The sequence below is a fragment of the Stylophora pistillata genome, chromosome 14 (genome assembly GCF_964205215.1).
Source record: "Stylophora pistillata chromosome 14, jaStyPist1.2, whole genome shotgun sequence".
In the NCBI taxonomy this organism is placed as follows: Eukaryota; Metazoa; Cnidaria; class Anthozoa; order Scleractinia; family Pocilloporidae; genus Stylophora; species Stylophora pistillata.
The window spans coordinates 8,441,209-8,459,796 of record NC_142532.1 but is presented as its reverse complement, the minus strand read 5'-3'; the positions used below and the strand labels follow the sequence as shown (position 1 = coordinate 8,459,796).

The 18,588-nt window shown below is 41.0% G+C and overlaps 3 protein-coding genes across 5 annotated transcripts; all 3 read right to left on the bottom strand.

Moving 5' to 3' along the window:
* Positions 1-605: 605 nt before the first annotated feature.
* Positions 606-3,162, bottom strand: LOC148716381 (uncharacterized). The gene is made up of 2 exons (XM_088744919.1): positions 3,020-3,162; positions 606-1,932 (listed from the first exon to the last, which is right to left on the bottom strand). Exon 2 carries the CDS (start codon positions 1,919-1,921, stop codon positions 980-982), a length of 942 nt encoding a protein of 313 aa, XP_088601045.1. The 5' UTR covers positions 1,922-1,932; positions 3,020-3,162; the 3' UTR covers positions 606-979.
* On the bottom strand, positions 3,144-7,371 carry LOC111333185 (uncharacterized). Of its 3 annotated transcripts, none has more exons than XM_022938717.2 (5): positions 7,152-7,371; positions 6,391-6,867; positions 5,473-5,550; positions 4,931-5,008; positions 3,144-4,531 (listed from the first exon to the last, which is right to left on the bottom strand). In XM_022938717.2, the coding sequence occupies exons 2-5, from the start codon at positions 6,770-6,772 to the stop codon at positions 4,377-4,379; spliced, it is 693 nt and encodes a 230-aa protein (XP_022794452.1). In that variant the 5' UTR covers positions 6,773-6,867; positions 7,152-7,371; the 3' UTR covers positions 3,144-4,376. The 3 variants fall into 3 exon arrangements, with proteins under 3 accessions (XP_022794452.1, XP_022794451.1, XP_088601052.1); XM_022938716.2 differs by lacking the exon at positions 7,152-7,371 and adding an exon at positions 6,997-7,145; XM_088744926.1 differs by lacking the exons at positions 5,473-5,550; positions 7,152-7,371 and adding an exon at positions 6,997-7,145.
* Positions 7,372-10,141: 2,770 nt separating this feature from the next.
* Positions 10,142-11,047, bottom strand: LOC148716380 (uncharacterized). Its single transcript, XM_088744577.1, has one exon. It carries the CDS (start codon positions 11,045-11,047, stop codon positions 10,142-10,144), a length of 906 nt encoding a protein of 301 aa, XP_088600703.1.
* Positions 11,048-18,588: the final 7,541 nt, after the last annotated feature.

The window sequence follows — 18,588 nt, the reverse complement described above, 5'->3', positions numbered from 1 at the left end:
ACGAGAAAATGTACACATTGGATAGTGATAAAGCTCTTTTTGTAAAGACGAACATTCCCCTAAATTACTAGAGCGACACTTCAATAGCTGTAGCACTTTTCCTAATGCTATATTAGTGATGGAATAATGATTGTTTCGCTCCACCGCCGCCATATTTGTTTCGCTTTGCTGGACGCAAACGATGCGAGAAGAGACTGATGACTACCCCGTACGTGAACATGCCACGTGGTCGTACTAAATTTTGTTTTGAACCTTTTTTTCCTCTTTAGAGGTGGGTAGGTATATTTGTTTTTCATCTGTGGGGGACACACTTTTATTCATAGATGCCACGGGGAGGGCTGGGCCGGAAAATTAAGAAGTTCCTATACTTTGTCGCCACAAATGCAAAACAGGCATCGAAACACGGACGGTAAGATATGAACATATTGCTGGATTTGCGAAAAACGAACTCAACTGGCCGAAAGGATTATACTACCCCATCCCCCTCGTTTTGTCATTCCTCACAAATCTTCCACAGGCGGTTGTTGGTTTTTTCGAGCGTGAAATCCAGCGCGGCGAATATTTGCTCGCCATATTGGACAATTAGAGAAATAGTTAAGAGTAAATAAAACAAACTGTGGAATTTGTGTTTTAGTATCTAATTGCTTACTGACTATTTCACAGTTAAAGTAAAATCCACTCTAGTGTTTCAATATTAATGCATCTAGATCATGCACAGAAACCAACGCAGGTTAAAACTGAACTGCTCGGCTGTGTACAACACTTGACTTGCTGTTATACAAATCATAGATAGATAAATCGTTTATTAAAAAGAAACACCTCAGTCCGAAGACTGAATTACGTGTATAATATACAAGAAACAAAATTCATAGTTAAAATAGCTTGAAAATCTTAATAATAAAAGTATACAAATCTAATAAAAACGTTTCACTTAGGATAATCTTGTGTTAAGAAAATATACATACTTAAACATATATCTTTACATCCTTAGGCTATGGCTAACAACAAAAGATTTTTTAAGACGATCGGTCTTGCACACTGGCGCGTTAAACTTCCTATTGCTGCGCAGCTGCCTGTGGTGCTCAGCTTTAGGTGGGAGCAGACCTGCGAGCTTGTGATTAATGTCAAGAACAATGTTGTTAAAAAGATCAAACGATAGAGATGCTCTCCTGTCGTAAAGAGAGGAGATACCTGCCTCTTTGAGCGCGCTGTTGTAGCTTGCATAAGGAAAGATAATGCGCAAGGCGCGCTTCTGAATACGTTCCAGCTCTTCGGATAAATAGAACGGAAGGCTGGAGTGAAATACTTGACATGCGTATTCTAAAACTGATCTTATGGTACTACAGCAAAATAAAACAAGATCACTCGCACAGATACCAGCACGTTTGAGTTGACTCAGGAGGTACAATCTTTTGGCAGCCTTTGAGGTTACATTAAAGATGTGATCGTTCCATTTGAAATCATCTCTTATGGTAACGCCGAGCACTTTAACCGAGTTAACTGTCTCGAAAGCAAAGCCATCGAGTTCAACTGGAGAATGAATTGGAGGAGATCTCTTAAAGCATGAATGCAGCTCCTTACATTTGGATGGATTCAGCTGCAGGCAGTTCTCCTGAGACCAGGTGCTAATAAAGTCGACAGCTTGCTGAAGTGCGCTTTGTTTGGATGGTAGCACTATTTCCGAAACAGTAGTGTCGTCGGCGAATTTCCACATAGCAAACGACCCAACAGTTAACCAAAGAGAGTTAACTCTTTGATCAAATAATGGCAAAGTTGGGTTGAACAGTTCAAACAGTTGATTGTTTGATGGGAGGGGAAGAACTGCATTTCCTCCTGGCAAATCCAATGTGTTTGAACAGGTAATAAGAGGTTTGCATAAAATGCCGTAATGGGTTTTTTCTTTTGAGGTTCTTCTTCTCATCCCTTAGTTCCCTGGAGGGGAAAAAAAACAATTATTTGTGGTAGCTGTAACAATGTACATGTATATAGTACATAAAGATAAATTGGAAAGTAACTATCATGATTATAAGTAACACATACACACAAGTTCTGTATGCATAATAATATAAAACATATTCTATAAAAGTTGCCTTCCACATAAGAAATGGATTTGGTTGGAGTGTCTTCTAAGGCATTTTCAGGGCTCAAAATTTAAAAAAATTCTCGATCGCAATTTGCGAGTAATTCCTAAAATTTATTCGCACGTTCGAAAATTTTAGTCGCAAAAGTAAGCAATCCAAACAAAATATCGGAAAGTAGAAACGAAGATTTCCTAGAAATTTCATGAGCGTTGCACCACATAGTTTCTGAAAAAGTGCGCCCGCTATACGCTTCTCAGGAAGGAATCAACGATAAAAGTCCCGCGACATTTAACTTGAATTTCGCAGGATTTTTCGAATAACACTACAGAAACCAGTAACAAGTAAGACACATGGCTGTTAAATATAATTTATTTATAAGCTAGGCTGTAAAACGGTCGCAAAATCGCTACCAATAGAGAAATTTTAGTCGCAAAAGCGAAATCTTTATTCGCAAATGCGTCAGATACTGGCGGAATTTCGAGCCCTCATGTTGACAGTTAATATTTAGCTCTTATTAACCAAGCGGGAGGTCTGTATGGGAGGATCTTGACCGAGGCCGCCAGTACAGACCGAACGCAGTGAGGTCTGTACCAGCGACCGAGGTCAAGATTCTCCCATACAGATCGACCTAGCTCGGTTAATAAGGTGGTTATTAAATGGCTGTGTCTTATATGCTAATTTTTTATATCCTATGTACCTTTTTTTTATTTCTAGACCGGTCTAGATGCCGGTCTAGATGGGAAAATCTAGACCGCTTTCAATATCGATTTCAACCAATAAAATTCGAGAATTCGGTAGTTCCCAGTCCTTGTGAGACACAGCCACAAAAAAATTGGCTTTTAGGAGTCATTGTACCTTAATTATTACGTTAAATCCTTTCATCACCACAACATGACTAAACTTTTTAAAAACTACCAGCACTTGTACTTATTCTTTACCTTATCTGTAGTCAAGGGATCTCTCACTTCAGCCACTGGAAACTGTATTTGAGGTGTTGTCTTCACAAAACCGAGGGGTGGTTCTTCACTTGTTCCATTGACAAATTAAAGGATGTTTCCAAGGGTGACAACTCTGCAGCAACTTGATGCACCTCTAACACTTGTAGCAGCTCAGAGTCAGAATTGGATGAATGGTTTTCATTCAGCTCAAATTCCACTTTCATCCTGATATACTAAAGACTCTGGCCAACCAATTTCTTCACTACATTCTAATCATACTCTGTTTGTTTGCTTAGATGAGATCAAATGAATATTCTTACGGATTGAATTAAATTAATCTAGACTTATTATATTTAATGGAAAATAGAGCAATTAAATTAAATGAATACAGACATAAAATTACCGTAAAAGCCCGCGGAAAAGTCACACTTCTTTTTCCAAAAATGGTGGCTAGAAGTTGGGGGTGCAGCTTATCTGCGGGAACATTTGAAAAGGGCGTCGTGACCTGAACGTCCATTTTCACGTCCGATCTAATGCCTGGTTACTAAACTTTCAATGTTCTGCCCATGTTCTTGTTGAAATGCAAAAAATCTATGGATAAACTGTGTTAAATGAAGAAATTCCTGTCAACAAATACCAGAAAAAGACCAATCATATGTCAAAGTTGGTAGAAACGATGTTCACTATATTAAAGTGCTAAAATTGTAGGTAACACTTTGAAGTATTTTCCGTTGCAATGTTAATGATGAGTTTTCATTCGATGAACAGTGGATGAAGAAGTCGTCTCAAGACTCGACTTTGAATTTCTTTTGATTTCTATCAAAAAACTTTTTTTCCAAAATTTTGAGCTGCTAAATTCGGGGTGCGGCTTATCTGCGGGGGCGGCTTATCCGAGGGCTTTTGCTGTCAATGAATTTAAAAAATATTCCATGTAAAGTAAAATGGAACAAATAACAAAAATGTTTAAAATTAATTTAAATACTGATTTGAACATATGTAACACCATTGAATGTTGCTACGATTGGCTTGTCATACCCATTGTTGCCAAAAGCATGAAAATTATGCAAAATCATTCCATGTGTAGATTGAAATATTTCATAAAATCATGGCACTGCAACCCTGAGATGTGAAACCTTGTAATTTTAGCCTGGCTAGTTAATCTCTTCTCCTGCAATAACTGATTTTAAACAATCAAGAAGTTCCACCAAAATACAAGCAAGTGATGAACAAGCTGTGCTAATTCAGTCTATGACATGAAGTAGTTGCTGAAGCTTAAATTTCTCTACGAAAGATAAACCAGTCTAACAAAAAATGTTTCAACCCCTTGATGCCTAGGATCTAGTTTCTCTTTTCAATATCACCCCTGATCACACATTGAAGTCTCGAGAATAAAATTTACATCTTTTTTATGATTTTTATTCCTCTTCTGGTACCGCCTAACCACAATTGCAATAATCCCGATGATAAAAAGTGTTACAACAATTGGAACAGCAATTGGTACAGCCAGATTTGCTGAAACAATGACAAGATACAAAAAGTTAGAGAGACTTTCTAAGATTACAATTACTGGTACTTTCAAGTAGTTATATCCATGAGTCACTTTTTCAACAACAATATTATTAGAAAAAAAAACAACTAAAAATAGGTAAGTTAGTAGAAGTAAATTACATTTTTTCAGTCTAAATGTGTTAAGTACTTCATCCTCAAGTAGGTGTGGGTAAATTTTAAATCAAACGATTTTGAGATGCATTCTGATGTTGTGGTACAGAAAAAAAAAAATGATTGGCTGAGGGTTCACACAACAGATTGAAATTTCAGATTTTCTGACAAAGCCTGTGCAAATTCTTGCACACTGACTTAAAAAGGTTTTGCTTTGCACAGTCATGCAAGTGAATCAACTTTATGGAGTACCTGCAGCTGCCTTTATGTCCTTCTGATGACCTGTTGGCTTATGGACTGATCCAGAGCTAACATTAACCAAAACACTAGCTGTAAAAAGGAAAAAAGAAAACAATTTGTCATTTCCAGATTTTACACAACAATTATGATGGTCATAGCCATTGCCATGGTTGATACAAGTTAGAGAGACTTTCTGGGATTATAAATGTTTTCAAGTAGTTATATACTTTAGTCAATTTTTCAATGACAATATTATTGACAAAAACAAAATATGGGCAAGTGAATAGGTCAGAAGTAGCAAACTACATTCTTCTCAGTCTATAAATGTTTTAAGTACTTCATCCCTAAGTAGACATGGGTTAATTTTGAATCAAATGATTTTGAGATCATTGTGACATTGTGTTCCAAAAAAAAAAAACCGTTGGCTGAGGGTCCACACAACAGATTGAAATTGAAGATTTTCTGACACAGCCTGCACAAATTCTAGCTTGCACACTGACTTTAAAAGGTTTTGCTTTGCACAGTCATGCAAGTGAAACAACTTTATGGAGTACCTGTAGCTGCCTTAATGTCCTTCTGATGACCTGTTGGCTTATGGACTGATCCAAAGCTAACATTAACCAAACCACTAACTGTAAAAAGGAAAAAAAGAAAAAAATTTGTCACTTTCAGATTTTACATAACAATTATGATTGTCATAGTCATTGCTATGGCTGAAAATACAAGCAAGTAAATAGGTCAATAGTAGCAAATTACATTATTCTCAGTCTATTAATGTTTTAAGTACTTCATCCCCAAGTAGATGAGAGTAAATTTTGAATCAAATGATTTAGATGCATTGTGATGTTGTTGTGTTACAAAAAAAATAAAAACAATGGCTGGCTATGGGTCCACTTATCAGATTAAAATCTAAGATTTTCTGACACTGCCTGCACAGATTCTTGCATACTGATTTTAAAAGGTTTTACCTTGCACAATCATGCAAGTGAATATTCAACTGCAGCCAATAACATCAAAAATGACTTCGAATCATTTTATGCAAATTAAACTGGACTAAGAACATTCTACTGACAACAACTATTCGCTTGACTCTGTTGATGACTTCCACACAGATTGTCAAAACATCAGTCACCACCACTGACAACAGTCCTTCTCAGGACTACACTCACCCGGACGATCACATGACACTTTCACAGACAGAGAAAAATTTGTCACTTCTAGATGATACTGAAGGAATATCATTGTCATAGCCATTGCCATGGTTGATATGTTCAAAAAAGCTTAATTTAACAAATTGTTCATGTATACTCATTGACTGATTGGTATCTCTCAGGTCCAGAAACCCAAACTTTGACAAGTATCAGGTGCAATCAAGAAACAGAAATCAGAGTATGCTAATTTAAAATCATAAAAACCCTTGTTTAAAAATAGCAGGCAGTCAACTTCAATAAAGCAACAAACAGAATACTTACCTTGCGTCTTGGTGTAATTCAGGGTATAATGTTGATCGTGTCGGTGTTCCGTCCCATTTTTGTCGTGAGTAGTCACGAGAACAATAAGTTCGTGTAAAACAACAGATTTTCCTCCTAGTGCCGTGTTTGTGAGGCTGAGGTTGAACACTGAGTAAACTCGCACCTGCCTGGTTGAAGTAACGTTTACTTGATTTGTGAAGGTGATATCAGCATCCTCCAAATTAAAATCCCGAACCATTTTCGGGTTCACTCTAGCCTTAGACTCTCCAGCAGAATTGGGAAGAAAAGAAAGGAGGCTGCCGCCACTTTTTTTTCCATTGACTTGTGTAAAGATGTAAACCTGTACTTCGTCCACCGAAACGATGGCACTTGAGAATAACATAACGTTCTCTACTGTTAAGTCATGCTGAAATTTGTTTACTTGGATGGTTTTAGGTGGCAAAGTATAACTGCCATCATCGTTCTTTGCACCTTGCCCTACGATCAGAAAGCACAGACATCTCGTTTAATATACTATAATGTATGAGATCAAGCCCTCTAGGATATCAGTACGAAAGGTACTGACTCCTAATACAGGCGCACAAGTAAAAACCAAAGATCCCTCACCCTCACATTGCGAAGTAAGAAGCAAGAAATAGATCACAAATAGACCGTAATCATGCATAGCTTTACCGAACATATTAACAAGAATCGATTGTTGAATGATCGTTAAAGTTTTGGTCGTTACAATATATGTACAAGTAAAACAAAAGATTTCGCACCGTCATGCACCGGAAGTTTCGCAAACGTGTCATTTTGCCAAAGTCACGTCTCGTCTCATGTCAGTTCGTGAACATCCGAAATAAAGCTTCTAGATGAAACTAATCGTCAAACAGAGAACTTGCAATTCACCAATATGATTCGGATTGTCGATGTTACTCATTACAGACCGCCATTAATGTTGAATCTCTAAGTTCACCCCAATCCCCCTCAAGGATATCACTACGAAAGATTCCGATTGTTCAGTCAGCTACTTACTTCTCAATCGTGCTGCTATGAAAGCCCGCGGAAATACCTGATTAAATACATCACTGCTTTAGCTATTCTATGCCGCAACGTTTCCTGTTACATTCTACTTTAAAGGTAATGAAATAACAACTTACCTGATGAACAATTATAAATATTTTGTACCTTACTCGGAACTGGTCAGCTCAGAAGACCACCTCAAACCGTATAATATTATCCAAACTTTAATGATTATTCGATCTAAGAGAAATACATTTGTAATTCGAAATCAGAAAACGCAAATTTAGTCTTAATCTCAGGGCAAAATTCAAGAAAACATGACTGGAAACTTACTTCTGTGGCGGGTCGTAAAAACAGGTTTCTCACTTCAGGTTAGCAGATTCGGGTAAGCGAACAGATACAAAAATCGACTTCTCTCTCTTACTTATTCTTCTGAAAAACTGGTTTAAATCACGACAAGCTAACACTTTAAATCATTGTGAGGAATTAATGTCAATCACGAGTTGTGTTAATTAAATTATATCTGTCATCATAGGCAACGCCTATTTACTAAACGAAACATTCTCCGCCCCGATAAGGGCGTAGTCCTTATCCTTCTTTGATCAGCAGAACTTTCTTTAACGGTCTCCTTCAGCAGGATATATAACAGAAATCTTGGTGACTGGGCGGCTGTACTCTCCTGCTGGTGTTTTCACTTTGATGTTGCGGACTCGGCCGTCTGTCCCGGGATACACCTCGATAACTCTGCCAATAGTCCACTTCCTGCGGATAGCATTGTTGTCGGCCATGACGACGATATCATCAACCTCGACATTACGCCTTTCTGTGTGCCACACCTTCCTTGTCACCAGTGCTGGGAGTACATCTCTGCTCCAACGTTTCCAGAAGGAGTCCACAATTTTCTGCACAAATTCGACGCGGCGTCGCGGGTTTTTTGTGTCATTGAATGGACCTTGCGGAACTTCCGATGCTGCCCGTCCAAGGAGCATGTCGTTTGGGCATAAATATTTGCCATCATCCGGGTCATTAGGAACACGGCCAATAGGGCGTTGATTTACGAGATTTCCGACTTCTAGTAGACATGTGTACAGCTCGAACGGACTCAGGATCTGTTCTCCAATTGCCTTCTTTAGGGCTCGCTTACAACTTTTAACGAGGGCTTCAGCACATCCGTTTTGATGAGGGGCAGCTGGAGCAGTGAACAACCAGTTGATGCTTCTTTCTGCACAGAAATCACGGAGTTTATCAGGGTCTAAATCTTCGACCATTTTACGCAGTTCCTGCTCTGCGCCAACCATCTGCGATCCATTGTCGCTCAACAGTACTTCCGGGTATCCACGGATGGAAAAAAATCTTCTTAGCACCTTAATAAATTCCATTGTCGAGAGGTCAACTGCTAATTCCAGATGGACAGCTCTTGTGTTTAGGCAGGTGAAGATGACGCCATAGTGCTTTTTTGTCTTGTTGCGCCCTATCTTCACATTATATGGACCAAAGTAATCGCATGAGGAGTAGTAGAAGGGTGGCGTTTGCGGTGCTAAGCGAAGAGCCGGAAGGTCCGCCATTAATTGCGTTTCTGCCTTGTCTGCCATTTCTCGACAAGTGACACATTTAAATTTCACTGTCTTACTGAGCTTGTTCGCTTTCAAGATCCAGTATTTTCGTCTGATTTTTGCAGTTGTTGTCGCTACTCCGGGATGACCACGGTTGTGCATATGGCGTGTGATCAGCAGGGATATCCTGTGCTCATTGGGAAGCAGCACTGGGTGCTTTTCTTCGTATGACACGAGGGCTTTGTCAATTCTTCCTCCAACCCTGATAATCCCCTTGTCGTCAACAAACGGGCTTAGGGTCTTAAACTCTTCATTCCTCATTCGACTCTTCAAATGCTTTTGGGCATTTCTGATCCATGACATCTCAGCCTTCCTTAACTCTTCAGGCATGAGAGGTCCTTTTCGTCCACTGGTTTCATTTTTCCTGAGGCGTATCTTCTCGGCTAACCGCCTTATCCACGCGGTGACTCGTATCAGTTTTCGCCAACTAGAGAAATTCTCCACGTTGATAACATTTCTGACATCTGCAGGCGAGGCTGCTCTGACGGCATTGACGTGGCGACGCTCCATATCTTCTTCGCGATGCAGTGTAGCTGTTTGGACTGGCCATTGTTCTTCGGGAAGTTTCAGAAATTCTGGGCCGTTCATCCATCTCCCCGTCAGCCGCTTTACATGTAATCCTCGCGACAAATCATCCGCTACGTTTTCTTCACCGGGAATGTGCTTCCATTGACTTGGATCCGAATTATTCTGGATCTCTCCAACCCTTGCCGAGACAAACGGCTTGAAACTGCGGGAAGGGCTTTGAATACATGCAAGTGTGATAATGCTGTCCGTGAAGAATTTGACATCGCCAAATTGAATCGTACACTCTTTCACTATTGTTTTCGCAAGGCGGGAGGCGAGAACAGCTGCTTGTAATTCCAGACGTGGAATTGTCAGCTGCTTTAGGGGTGCCACCCTAGACTTAGCCGCGATGAAGTTAACTTCATAGGTGCCTTGCTTCGTTTTCTGTCTGATATACGCGCAGGCCCCAAATGTTTCCAGCGAGGTGTCTGAGAAGACACACAGTGCTGGTGATTCTGGAGTTTCGGGTGGAACCAGGCATCTCTTGAAACCAATCTGGTCGAGCTCCTTCATTCCTCGAAGAGCTGAGACCACTTTTCTTGTACCTCACATGGAAGCTCATCGTCTCAATTAAGACCAATCTGCCACAGCTCTTGTAAACCTATTTTGGCTCTGATGATGAATGCAGCTGCGAATCCAATGGGGTCATAGAAGCGGGCAACTTGACTGAGAAGCGTTCTCTTGGTCATCTTCATTACACGGTCCACTGAACGATTTTTCAGGCGCGGTAGATCCACTTTAATTTTGAAGCTGAACTCATCTGTAACGTAATTCCAGATCACTCCAAGCACCTTTTCTTCAACTTCTTCCTGAAAAATTTTGAATCCCCTTTCTTGAATTTCTGTGTTGATCAGAACTTTGTTCGAAGTCCAGCCCTTCACGGCAAACCCTCCACTTTCGAGTACTTTGTCTAGATCTCCAGTCAACGTCTGAGCTTGCATTACAGTGTCTACAGAACCGCAAATGTCATCCATGTAAGAATTCTTAGTGAGCACTTCGGCTGCTTCCGGGTAGTCCTTCTTGTTTTCTTCAGCTGTTTTTCTTAACGCAATTTGGGCCATAGCAGGCGCCGGCTTATCACCAAACGTAAGGACGGTTTTTACGTACACATCGGGTTCTTTCTCCGTTTCCAAATTTCTCCATAGGAACCGATGGACATGTTGATCCTTTTCCGGGATGAGTACTCGGTGATACATTTTGGATATGTCACCCATCACTGCTACTTCTCTTTCTCTAAACCTCAAGACGACTCCAAACAGATTTTTCAACAGATCGGGTCCTTTAAGCCAATAATCGTTCAGCGCGTGACCTTGGTAAACTGAGGAGGAAATGAAGACGATACGTACGGGTGTGCTTTTCTTCTCGGGTCGAATCACCGCATGGTGAGGAACGTAATGCACCGGGCCTTTGTAATTCTTAATTTCTTCTTTAGACAGCTTTCTTGAGAACTTCATCTCCTTCATTTCTTCCATATGTTTGTCGTAAGCCACTCCTTGTTCTGGGTCTTTTTTTAAGGCGTCTTTCCGTACTTTCCAACCGTTTCATCGCTAATGGTTTATTATCCGGCAACAGCATGGGGTTTTTCTTCCAGGGGTACGGTACCTTCCACTGACTGCCCACCTTTTCACATGACTTGGAAATGATTTCCGCTTCCTCTCTTTATCACGCAATAAACCCCGTCCGCGTCGATATTTGTCCTCCCATTTTTTCCGTGAAAAAGAAACATAGTCAACACAAGAGTTTCAACTTTTCCGTTCTCCTATTTACATGGAAGGAAACCAAACTGGTTTTTTTTTTGCTTGCTTCCGTCAAGCACGCGCATTCGCCATCAGATCACCACTGGCTTTTTTTGTTTGTTTACGCGCAGTTTAATTGCGATGTGAAAATTAATGGGAGGGTTATAAAATAAATAAACCTCGTTCTGGCTTGCTGGTATGTCGGCTGGTATTGTCCTTGGCTGAGAGATTGTCCTCAAAATTCATATTTGCCCTCGAAGCTTCGCTTCTCGGCCAAATATCCATTTTTCGGACAATCCCTCAGCCGCGGACATTATCAGCCGACAAACCAGCCGCCCGAAGGGGTTTATTTACTAAATATTTTGCAAGCAGGAAGCAAAATGGCTGTGTAGATCACACTTTAAACCATCAAATAACAGATTTCTTGATCCTTCTTCTAAGACTAACATCTCGCTGATTTCTGCTACTGTGGCCTGAACATTTAAAATTGCAATTCTTTACTTGAATTGGCCATTGTTTTTCCACATGTTTCCACAGTTGCTCTACGAAATCACTGTCTGCAAAAGAAATGGTCACTTCTTTTAAAATGTAACTGCTTCATATTGTAAATCACTGCTATAGTTACTTTTGATTTTGATGACTGGCCTGCTAGAATTCTCCAACAGGAACAGTAGGCGAAAAAGAAGTGGAGTTTAAGCCTCTATTTTTAAGTTATTGTTAACGGTCACAGTTATAATTTTGTATAGTTGAGTTTTCTAATTGTTCATTAAATGTACGTATTACAGTCACGATTACATCCTTTGTGTATGAGAGACGTTAGGGAACAAATGATGTGCTTCAGTATTTTTTTTCTTTCTGTAAACAGGAACAAGTTGTAAACATTGCGTAGCCCCCGCATCCATGTTACTGCCTGTATCATCAGTGTAGGTGTATGCTTCAGGGAATTCAGTATGATAATAGCGCTTGTTGTTCTGATTGTTTACACCATACAGCATTTTGGAGAGTGGGGCTATGAATTTACCATAGAAGCAAAGTTATGGAGGTTTTAGACTAAGGTTCCATGCCTTGCGACATTATTGAAAATAAAGTCATGTTTTACTCGAAAGTGTCAATAAGTTTTCTCAAGCCATTTGATGACCAAGCAACAACTTAACCCTCTAACTTCCAGAAGTGATTAGCATGTAACTTCTCCTTATATGGAGTTGAATTAGACCGTCTCAATTCTTCTCGTACCGTTACGTTTGCCTTATGATCCGCACCAACGCACTTTTAAACGCACAATGTGGCCGTCAAGAGACATGACACGTGATGCGTATGTCTCAATAGGAAAAAATCTGGTAACTAACTTCAAAAATAGACCAGGACTGTTAAAAAGAAAAAATAGAACTTAACTGTGAAAAAATGAAACTGTTATGAGAAAAGCCACCACCTCAAGAGAGGGTGTATCGTGTGAGGAGATTATGCAATGGCTTGGATGATAACGCGTTTTGTAATCAAAATATATTTTATCAAACTGCACATAAATTTTGTTGGGAAGAGCTGTTGGAACAATGCCACACTTCGTGAAAGGTAACTTTTATCGGATATGCCCTTTCATTTCTTTATTCTCTGTGTCTTTTCAACATTGGACGAAGATCTAGCAACTCTAACAGCTTCTTTAATGGCACCTCCAAACTTTTTAGATCTTTTCAGTCTGAAGGCAAATTTTACAGGAAGTTTCAACGCTGACGCAACTACTTTACATAAAAAAATAAGTATTTTGAATAAATATCTCTGGGAAAGATTGCTGTACATGTTGGCTTAAGAGTACTCCTATGCTGATGTTCTTCGGTACTGTTATCCAAGATTTTAAACATCTTGACAGTCTTTAAGAACTACTTATTTAATTTGTTAAAACAATAATAGTAATAATCGAAATTTATGACGTAGTTGAAAGGTCATTTTCTTCTTTGAATACTCCTGTGAACCAAACTAATTCGCAAATTCGTTAAGTAATTATTTATTAATCTCTTTTGAATTTTTTCATTTAGACTGTTGTTTGGGGGAAAATCATGTAAACACTATCTGCCTAGACTAGTTAACACTACCTGCTTAGACTAGTTGCTGCTTCTGCGAGTTAGTGTATCCTTTGCATTTAATGTTGGTGATTACGGTGAAACTGAATTTTTTTTCCAAGTGAAATGAACTTGAACAACACTATTGAGGCGTAACCGCCTCCTGGTTAGCTCAATTGGTCAGAGCGCCGGATTGTGATGTGTGGGAGGTCGAGGGTTCGAGCCCCGGCCGGACCAATACTCATGGTCTTAAAATAACTGAGGAGAATTTGCTACCTTACTATAACATCAAGAAATGGATAGATATTCTAGTCTTCTCCGATAAGAACGAAAAAAACCGTAGGTCCCATTTCCTGCAGGGTTAGGGGTAGGAGACGTTAATTTCCCACGCACGAGATTACTGCATGTGTGAGGGTGTCCTCCCCGGGGTGGGATGGTAGGTACACACGTGCACGTTTTAACGAGCACTTAGGAGCTCCTTGGTGTTACGTGTACAAATAAAGTATTTTTATTATTAAGCATTAGTTGGTCCGTGTGGGCCGACTGACTTTAGAAGATTAAAAAAAATCGTATTAAGGCACTAACCCCGGCCAACAATCGGGCTCATATACGCTCTAGTAAGCTATTGACCCTTGGACACTGACCTAAGAGTGACTAGTATATTCATTCTCCCTAATAATAATAATAATAATAATAACAATAAAAATATTTATATAGCGCCTACCCTTTTCAGTGCTAAGCGCTACAGTTTTACCCCTGAATCAAACATTGAAGTCATGAGAATAAAGTACCGTAAAAGCCCGCAGATAAGCCGCACCCGAAGATAAGCCGTACCCGCGGATAAGCCCCACCCGCAGATAAGCCGCACCCGCAGATAAGCCGCACCCGCAGATAAGCCGCACCCGCAGATAAGCCGCACCCGCAGATAAGCCGCACCCGCGAATAAGCCGCACCCGCGGATAAGCCGTACCCGCGGATAAACCCCACCCGCAGATAAGCCGCACCCGCAGATAAGCCGCACCCGCGGATAAGCCCCACCCGCAGATAAGCCGAACCCGCAGATAAGCCGCACCCGCGGATAAGCCCCACCCGCAGATAAGCCGCACCCGCGGATAAGCCCCACCCGCAGATAAGCCGCACCCGCGGATAAGCCCCACCCGCAGATAAGCCGTACCCGCGGATAAGCCCCACCCGCAGATAAGCCGCACCCGCGGATAAGCCGCACCCGCGGATAAGCCGCACCCGCAGATAAGCCGCACCCGCGGATAAGCCCCACCCGCAGATAAGCCGCACCCGCGGATAAGCCCCACCCGCAGATAAGCCGTACCCGCGGATAAGCCCCACCCGCAGATAAGCCGTACCCGCGGATAAGCCCCACCCGCAGATAAGCCGCACCCGCGGATAAGCCGCACCCGCAGATAAGCCGCACCCGCAGATAAGCCGCACCCGCGGATAAACCCCACCCGCAGATAAGCCGCACCCGCAGATAAGCCGCACCCGCGGATAAGCCCCACCCGCAGATAAGCCGCACCCGCAGATAAGCCGCACCCGCGGATAAGCCCCACCCGCAGATAAGCCGCACCCGCGGATAAGCCCCACCCGCAGATAAGCCGCACCCGCAGATAAGCCGCACCCGCGGATAAGCCCCACCCGCAGATAAGCCGCACCCGCGGATAAGCCCCACCCGCAGATAAGCCGTACCGCGAATCTAGAAGCTTAAATTTTGGAAAAAAATAGTTTTTTTGATATGAATCAAAAGAAATCTAAAGTCGAGTCTTGAGAAGTCTTCTTCGTCCACTGTTCATCGAACGTAAACTCATCATTAACATTGCAACGGAAAATACTTCAGTGTTACCCATAATTTTAGCACTTTGATAGAATGAATATCGTTTCTACCAACTTTTGTCTTCTTCTGTTATTTCTTGCCAGGAATTTCTTCATTCAACACGGTTTATCAATAGATTTTTGCATTACAACAAGGACATGAGCCGAATAGCCGAAGCCTAGTAACCAGGCATTAGATCGGACGCGAAAATGGACATTGACAACACCTTTTTCAAATGTTCCCGCAGATAAGCCGCACCCCCAATTTCTAGCGACGAATTTTGGAAAAAAATTTCGGCATATCCGCCAGGCTTCTTCGGTAATTGATCACCAACAACAAGGGCTCTTGATTGTTAAACAAATTCTCCCTGTCAGCACCCTGGAAATGTATGGTGAAGAGTATGGAGAATATACATACTGATGTTAGGGTGGAAATGGTTAATCTTTGAGTCAGCCAAGTAAGTTAATGTAGGTCCAAGCAAAGTCAATAGACAACAGTACAAACCACTCCCGAGTCATTCAAGAGCAAGCCCTAACAACGGGAAGGATAAACCACTTTAGGGCGTAAATTAGACAGAGCTGAATAACGTATGCGTGCGCGCTTAGTTTTAGCGCGGAAACACGGATTTTGAGTCGTTCGCATGGTTGACTTTCTACTCTCTTGCCTCGAGGCGTTGTTTTCCTCGCCGCTTTTCTTTTTAGGCAGAACAATTTCCAAAAACTTTGTACACCTAAATATTTTCGAAAAATAATTGTCTCTTTAAAAACTTTGGAAATAGGAAAATGCCTTGGGCGAAAACAAAATGCCTCGGTTTTAAATGCCAGCTCTCTATTATTTTCGCAAATTTCGCTAAATTTTTAACCGCACGCTTGAGCCCGCGTTGTTGACTGCATACCTTTGACGTTATTCCGTAAACATGTCTCACCTTGCCAGGACCTGAGCACGAGACTCTCTCGAGGTAGTCTGATAAATCGACACAGACAAAATACTAAAAATTTGAAAACTCCCTGTGAGGCTAAATCCCGAATATTTGGGATTTGAAATTCAAAGCGTACCAAAACACTAAGAAGAAATGTATTTTACTGCAATTAAACAACTGAATACTTCACAGCATTGTAAAATTTCGAAAGAAAAAGATCACAGAATAAGACTATTGTTGGCTCACCTATCAGCCGCTGTTCAAGAAATGAGGAAGAAAAAAAACAACAAAATACCCAACTTATTGCTTTCATTGTTTTCTCCCTTAATCCTTAATTTGTTGTTATAGAAATAGAGGGACTCTATTTCTTTTATATTTTCGTGCTAAAAAGCTTTCAAGCCGTCTCTCGATGAATGTCAGCATCTTAGAACTACGCACCCACCCCTCTCCTAACCCCACACTAACCGTTAACAGTTGATTGTCCTTGGGTTTTGGGAGGGGTGAGTGCGCAGCTCCTCAGATACTGACATCGACCCTTTTAAAACATTTGTAACTGCAAGATAGTTCATTTTTACCTCCACAAATAGTCTGTAAGCTGAACAATCAGTCCCATATGAAGACTAATTGCCAGTTTGAAAGATATTTAAACCACTGCCTAACGCGTTAAATCCATCCGTTGGTAGAAAAGGTTGTTTTGATGATTAAGTTGATTTTTTTTCCTATTTTCGTGCCAAAAAGCTTTCAAGCCATCTCTAGAGGCACAATACTGGCAATTACCGAGAGTATTATTATATCAGTCTCTAACCAGCAAGTCCAATTCTACTGTAGGAGGAGGCATATAAAACAGGCAGAAGCCACAAAAAACTCGAAAATCATATCAGATACCAAATTTGAAAACCCGTTTGATAGTATTATTGACAAAAACCGGAAACCCGCAAATCACAGTGAACACCAAAATAGAAAAACCAAAGTTTTTTTGGCACAAAGATAGTATTATTGACAAAAACCGGAAACCCGCAAATCACAGTGAACACCAAAATAGAAAAACCGAAGTTTTTTTGGCACAAAAACCGATTTTTAACCTCATCGATTGTGCTAGTAAAAGTGGCATATTGTGCTACTAGCAGTGCCCGATTTTTTTCCAAATCATGCTCAAAGTTATACTCGATTTTGAAAATTATGCTACTTTTTCTTAATGTATGCTTAAAAATAAAACACACACACTGCTATTCCAAAAACCAAAATTATATATTCAGTATTGTTAATAAAGCATCATGTTTTCTTTATCTTGAGTTACACACTTAGCTTGCTGTCTTGATGACTCGGCTTCTCTCGACTAAGTGCCTCGGTAATGGTTTGTTCTCTCAACTTCGACTTCTTGATCTTTTCTTTCCCACTGGCGTGTTTTTTTAAATCACAATGGGATGACAAAATGCTTTTTTTTTTTTATGAAACAACTTCTCTGCAAGCACTGCAAAATATCGTGTTGTCTCTAACACTTAGATGCTGACCTGGAAACTGATTGATACGATCATGTAATGGGACTTTTTCCTCGTCAGAAGTCCCCCTGGTCTTGTATTTACTGTTGGTTTTCTTCAGGCTCCGATCTCTAGCAATTTGAGGGGGTTTTGGCCTATCAGGAAGCGATTATCCTTCTAAGTTGCTCGACGCCATTTTGTTGCCTATGAAAGTGGGAACTGAAACCAACGCAATCTTTACTTCCCGTGTGCTTAGTCCACTGGACGACCAACGACGCAGTATTGCGGTAACTTTCATCCCCTCCCCAGACGAATGAAAATAGACTGAGCTATGGACAGAACTTGAAGATAACCAATCTGAGAGACCAAGCAAGTCATGGTTCTGGTAAGGTTCCCTTCAACAAACTAAAAACCGCCTCCCGGTTAGCTGACCGATTGAGCTAAGCGCCTCCCGGTTAGCTGACCGATTGAGCTAAGCGCCTCCCGGTTAGCTCAATGGATAGAGCGCTGGACTGTTGTGCGGGAGGTCGAGGGTTCGAGCCCCGGCCGGACCAATACTCATGGTCTTAAAATAACTGAGAAGAATGTGCTACGTACCTTTCTATATATCAAAGAAATGGATAGACTTTCTAGTCTTCTCGGATAAGGACGAATAAACCGTAGGCCCCGTCTCCTACATCTTTAATTAGATAATTTAATTAGGCAGGGGACGTTAAAGAACGCACATGACGAGATTACTGTGATGTGGTCTGGCCTGGTTACTGGAAATTGGGGAGAGGGGGCATCTATCAAAATTCGTCTTTATTGATTGTGAACTGCCACTCTGGTAAAGTCCCCCGCACAGTGTTGTAAAGCGCATTTGATCATATACGCATGTTAATTTGCGCTATATATAACTGTTAATTCATTCAATCCGCTCAACCCTCACTGTAGGAATTATGGGGCTGCTAATAGTTGAGCATTACACTTTTCAGGCCACATCCTAATTTCGAATGCTTCAA

Coding starts and splice junctions, on each gene's coding strand:
- LOC111333185 (XM_022938716.2), bottom strand. CDS start 7,069: ATGTTCGGTAAAGCTATGCATGATTACGGTCTATTTGTGATCTATTTC. Junction 5,551..6,390: donor GAATTACACCAAGACGCAAG/GTAAGTATTCTG, acceptor TCCTTTTTACAG/TTAGTGGTTTGGTTAATGTT. Junction 5,009..5,472: donor GGACATTAAGGCAGCTACAG/GTACTCCATAAA, acceptor TCCTTTTTACAG/CTAGTGTTTTGGTTAATGTT.
- LOC148716381 (XM_088744919.1), bottom strand. CDS start 1,921: ATGAGAAGAAGAACCTCAAAAGAAAAAACCCATTACGGCATTTTATGC.
- LOC148716380 (XM_088744577.1), bottom strand. CDS start 11,047: ATGGAAGAAATGAAGGAGATGAAGTTCTCAAGAAAGCTGTCTAAAGAA.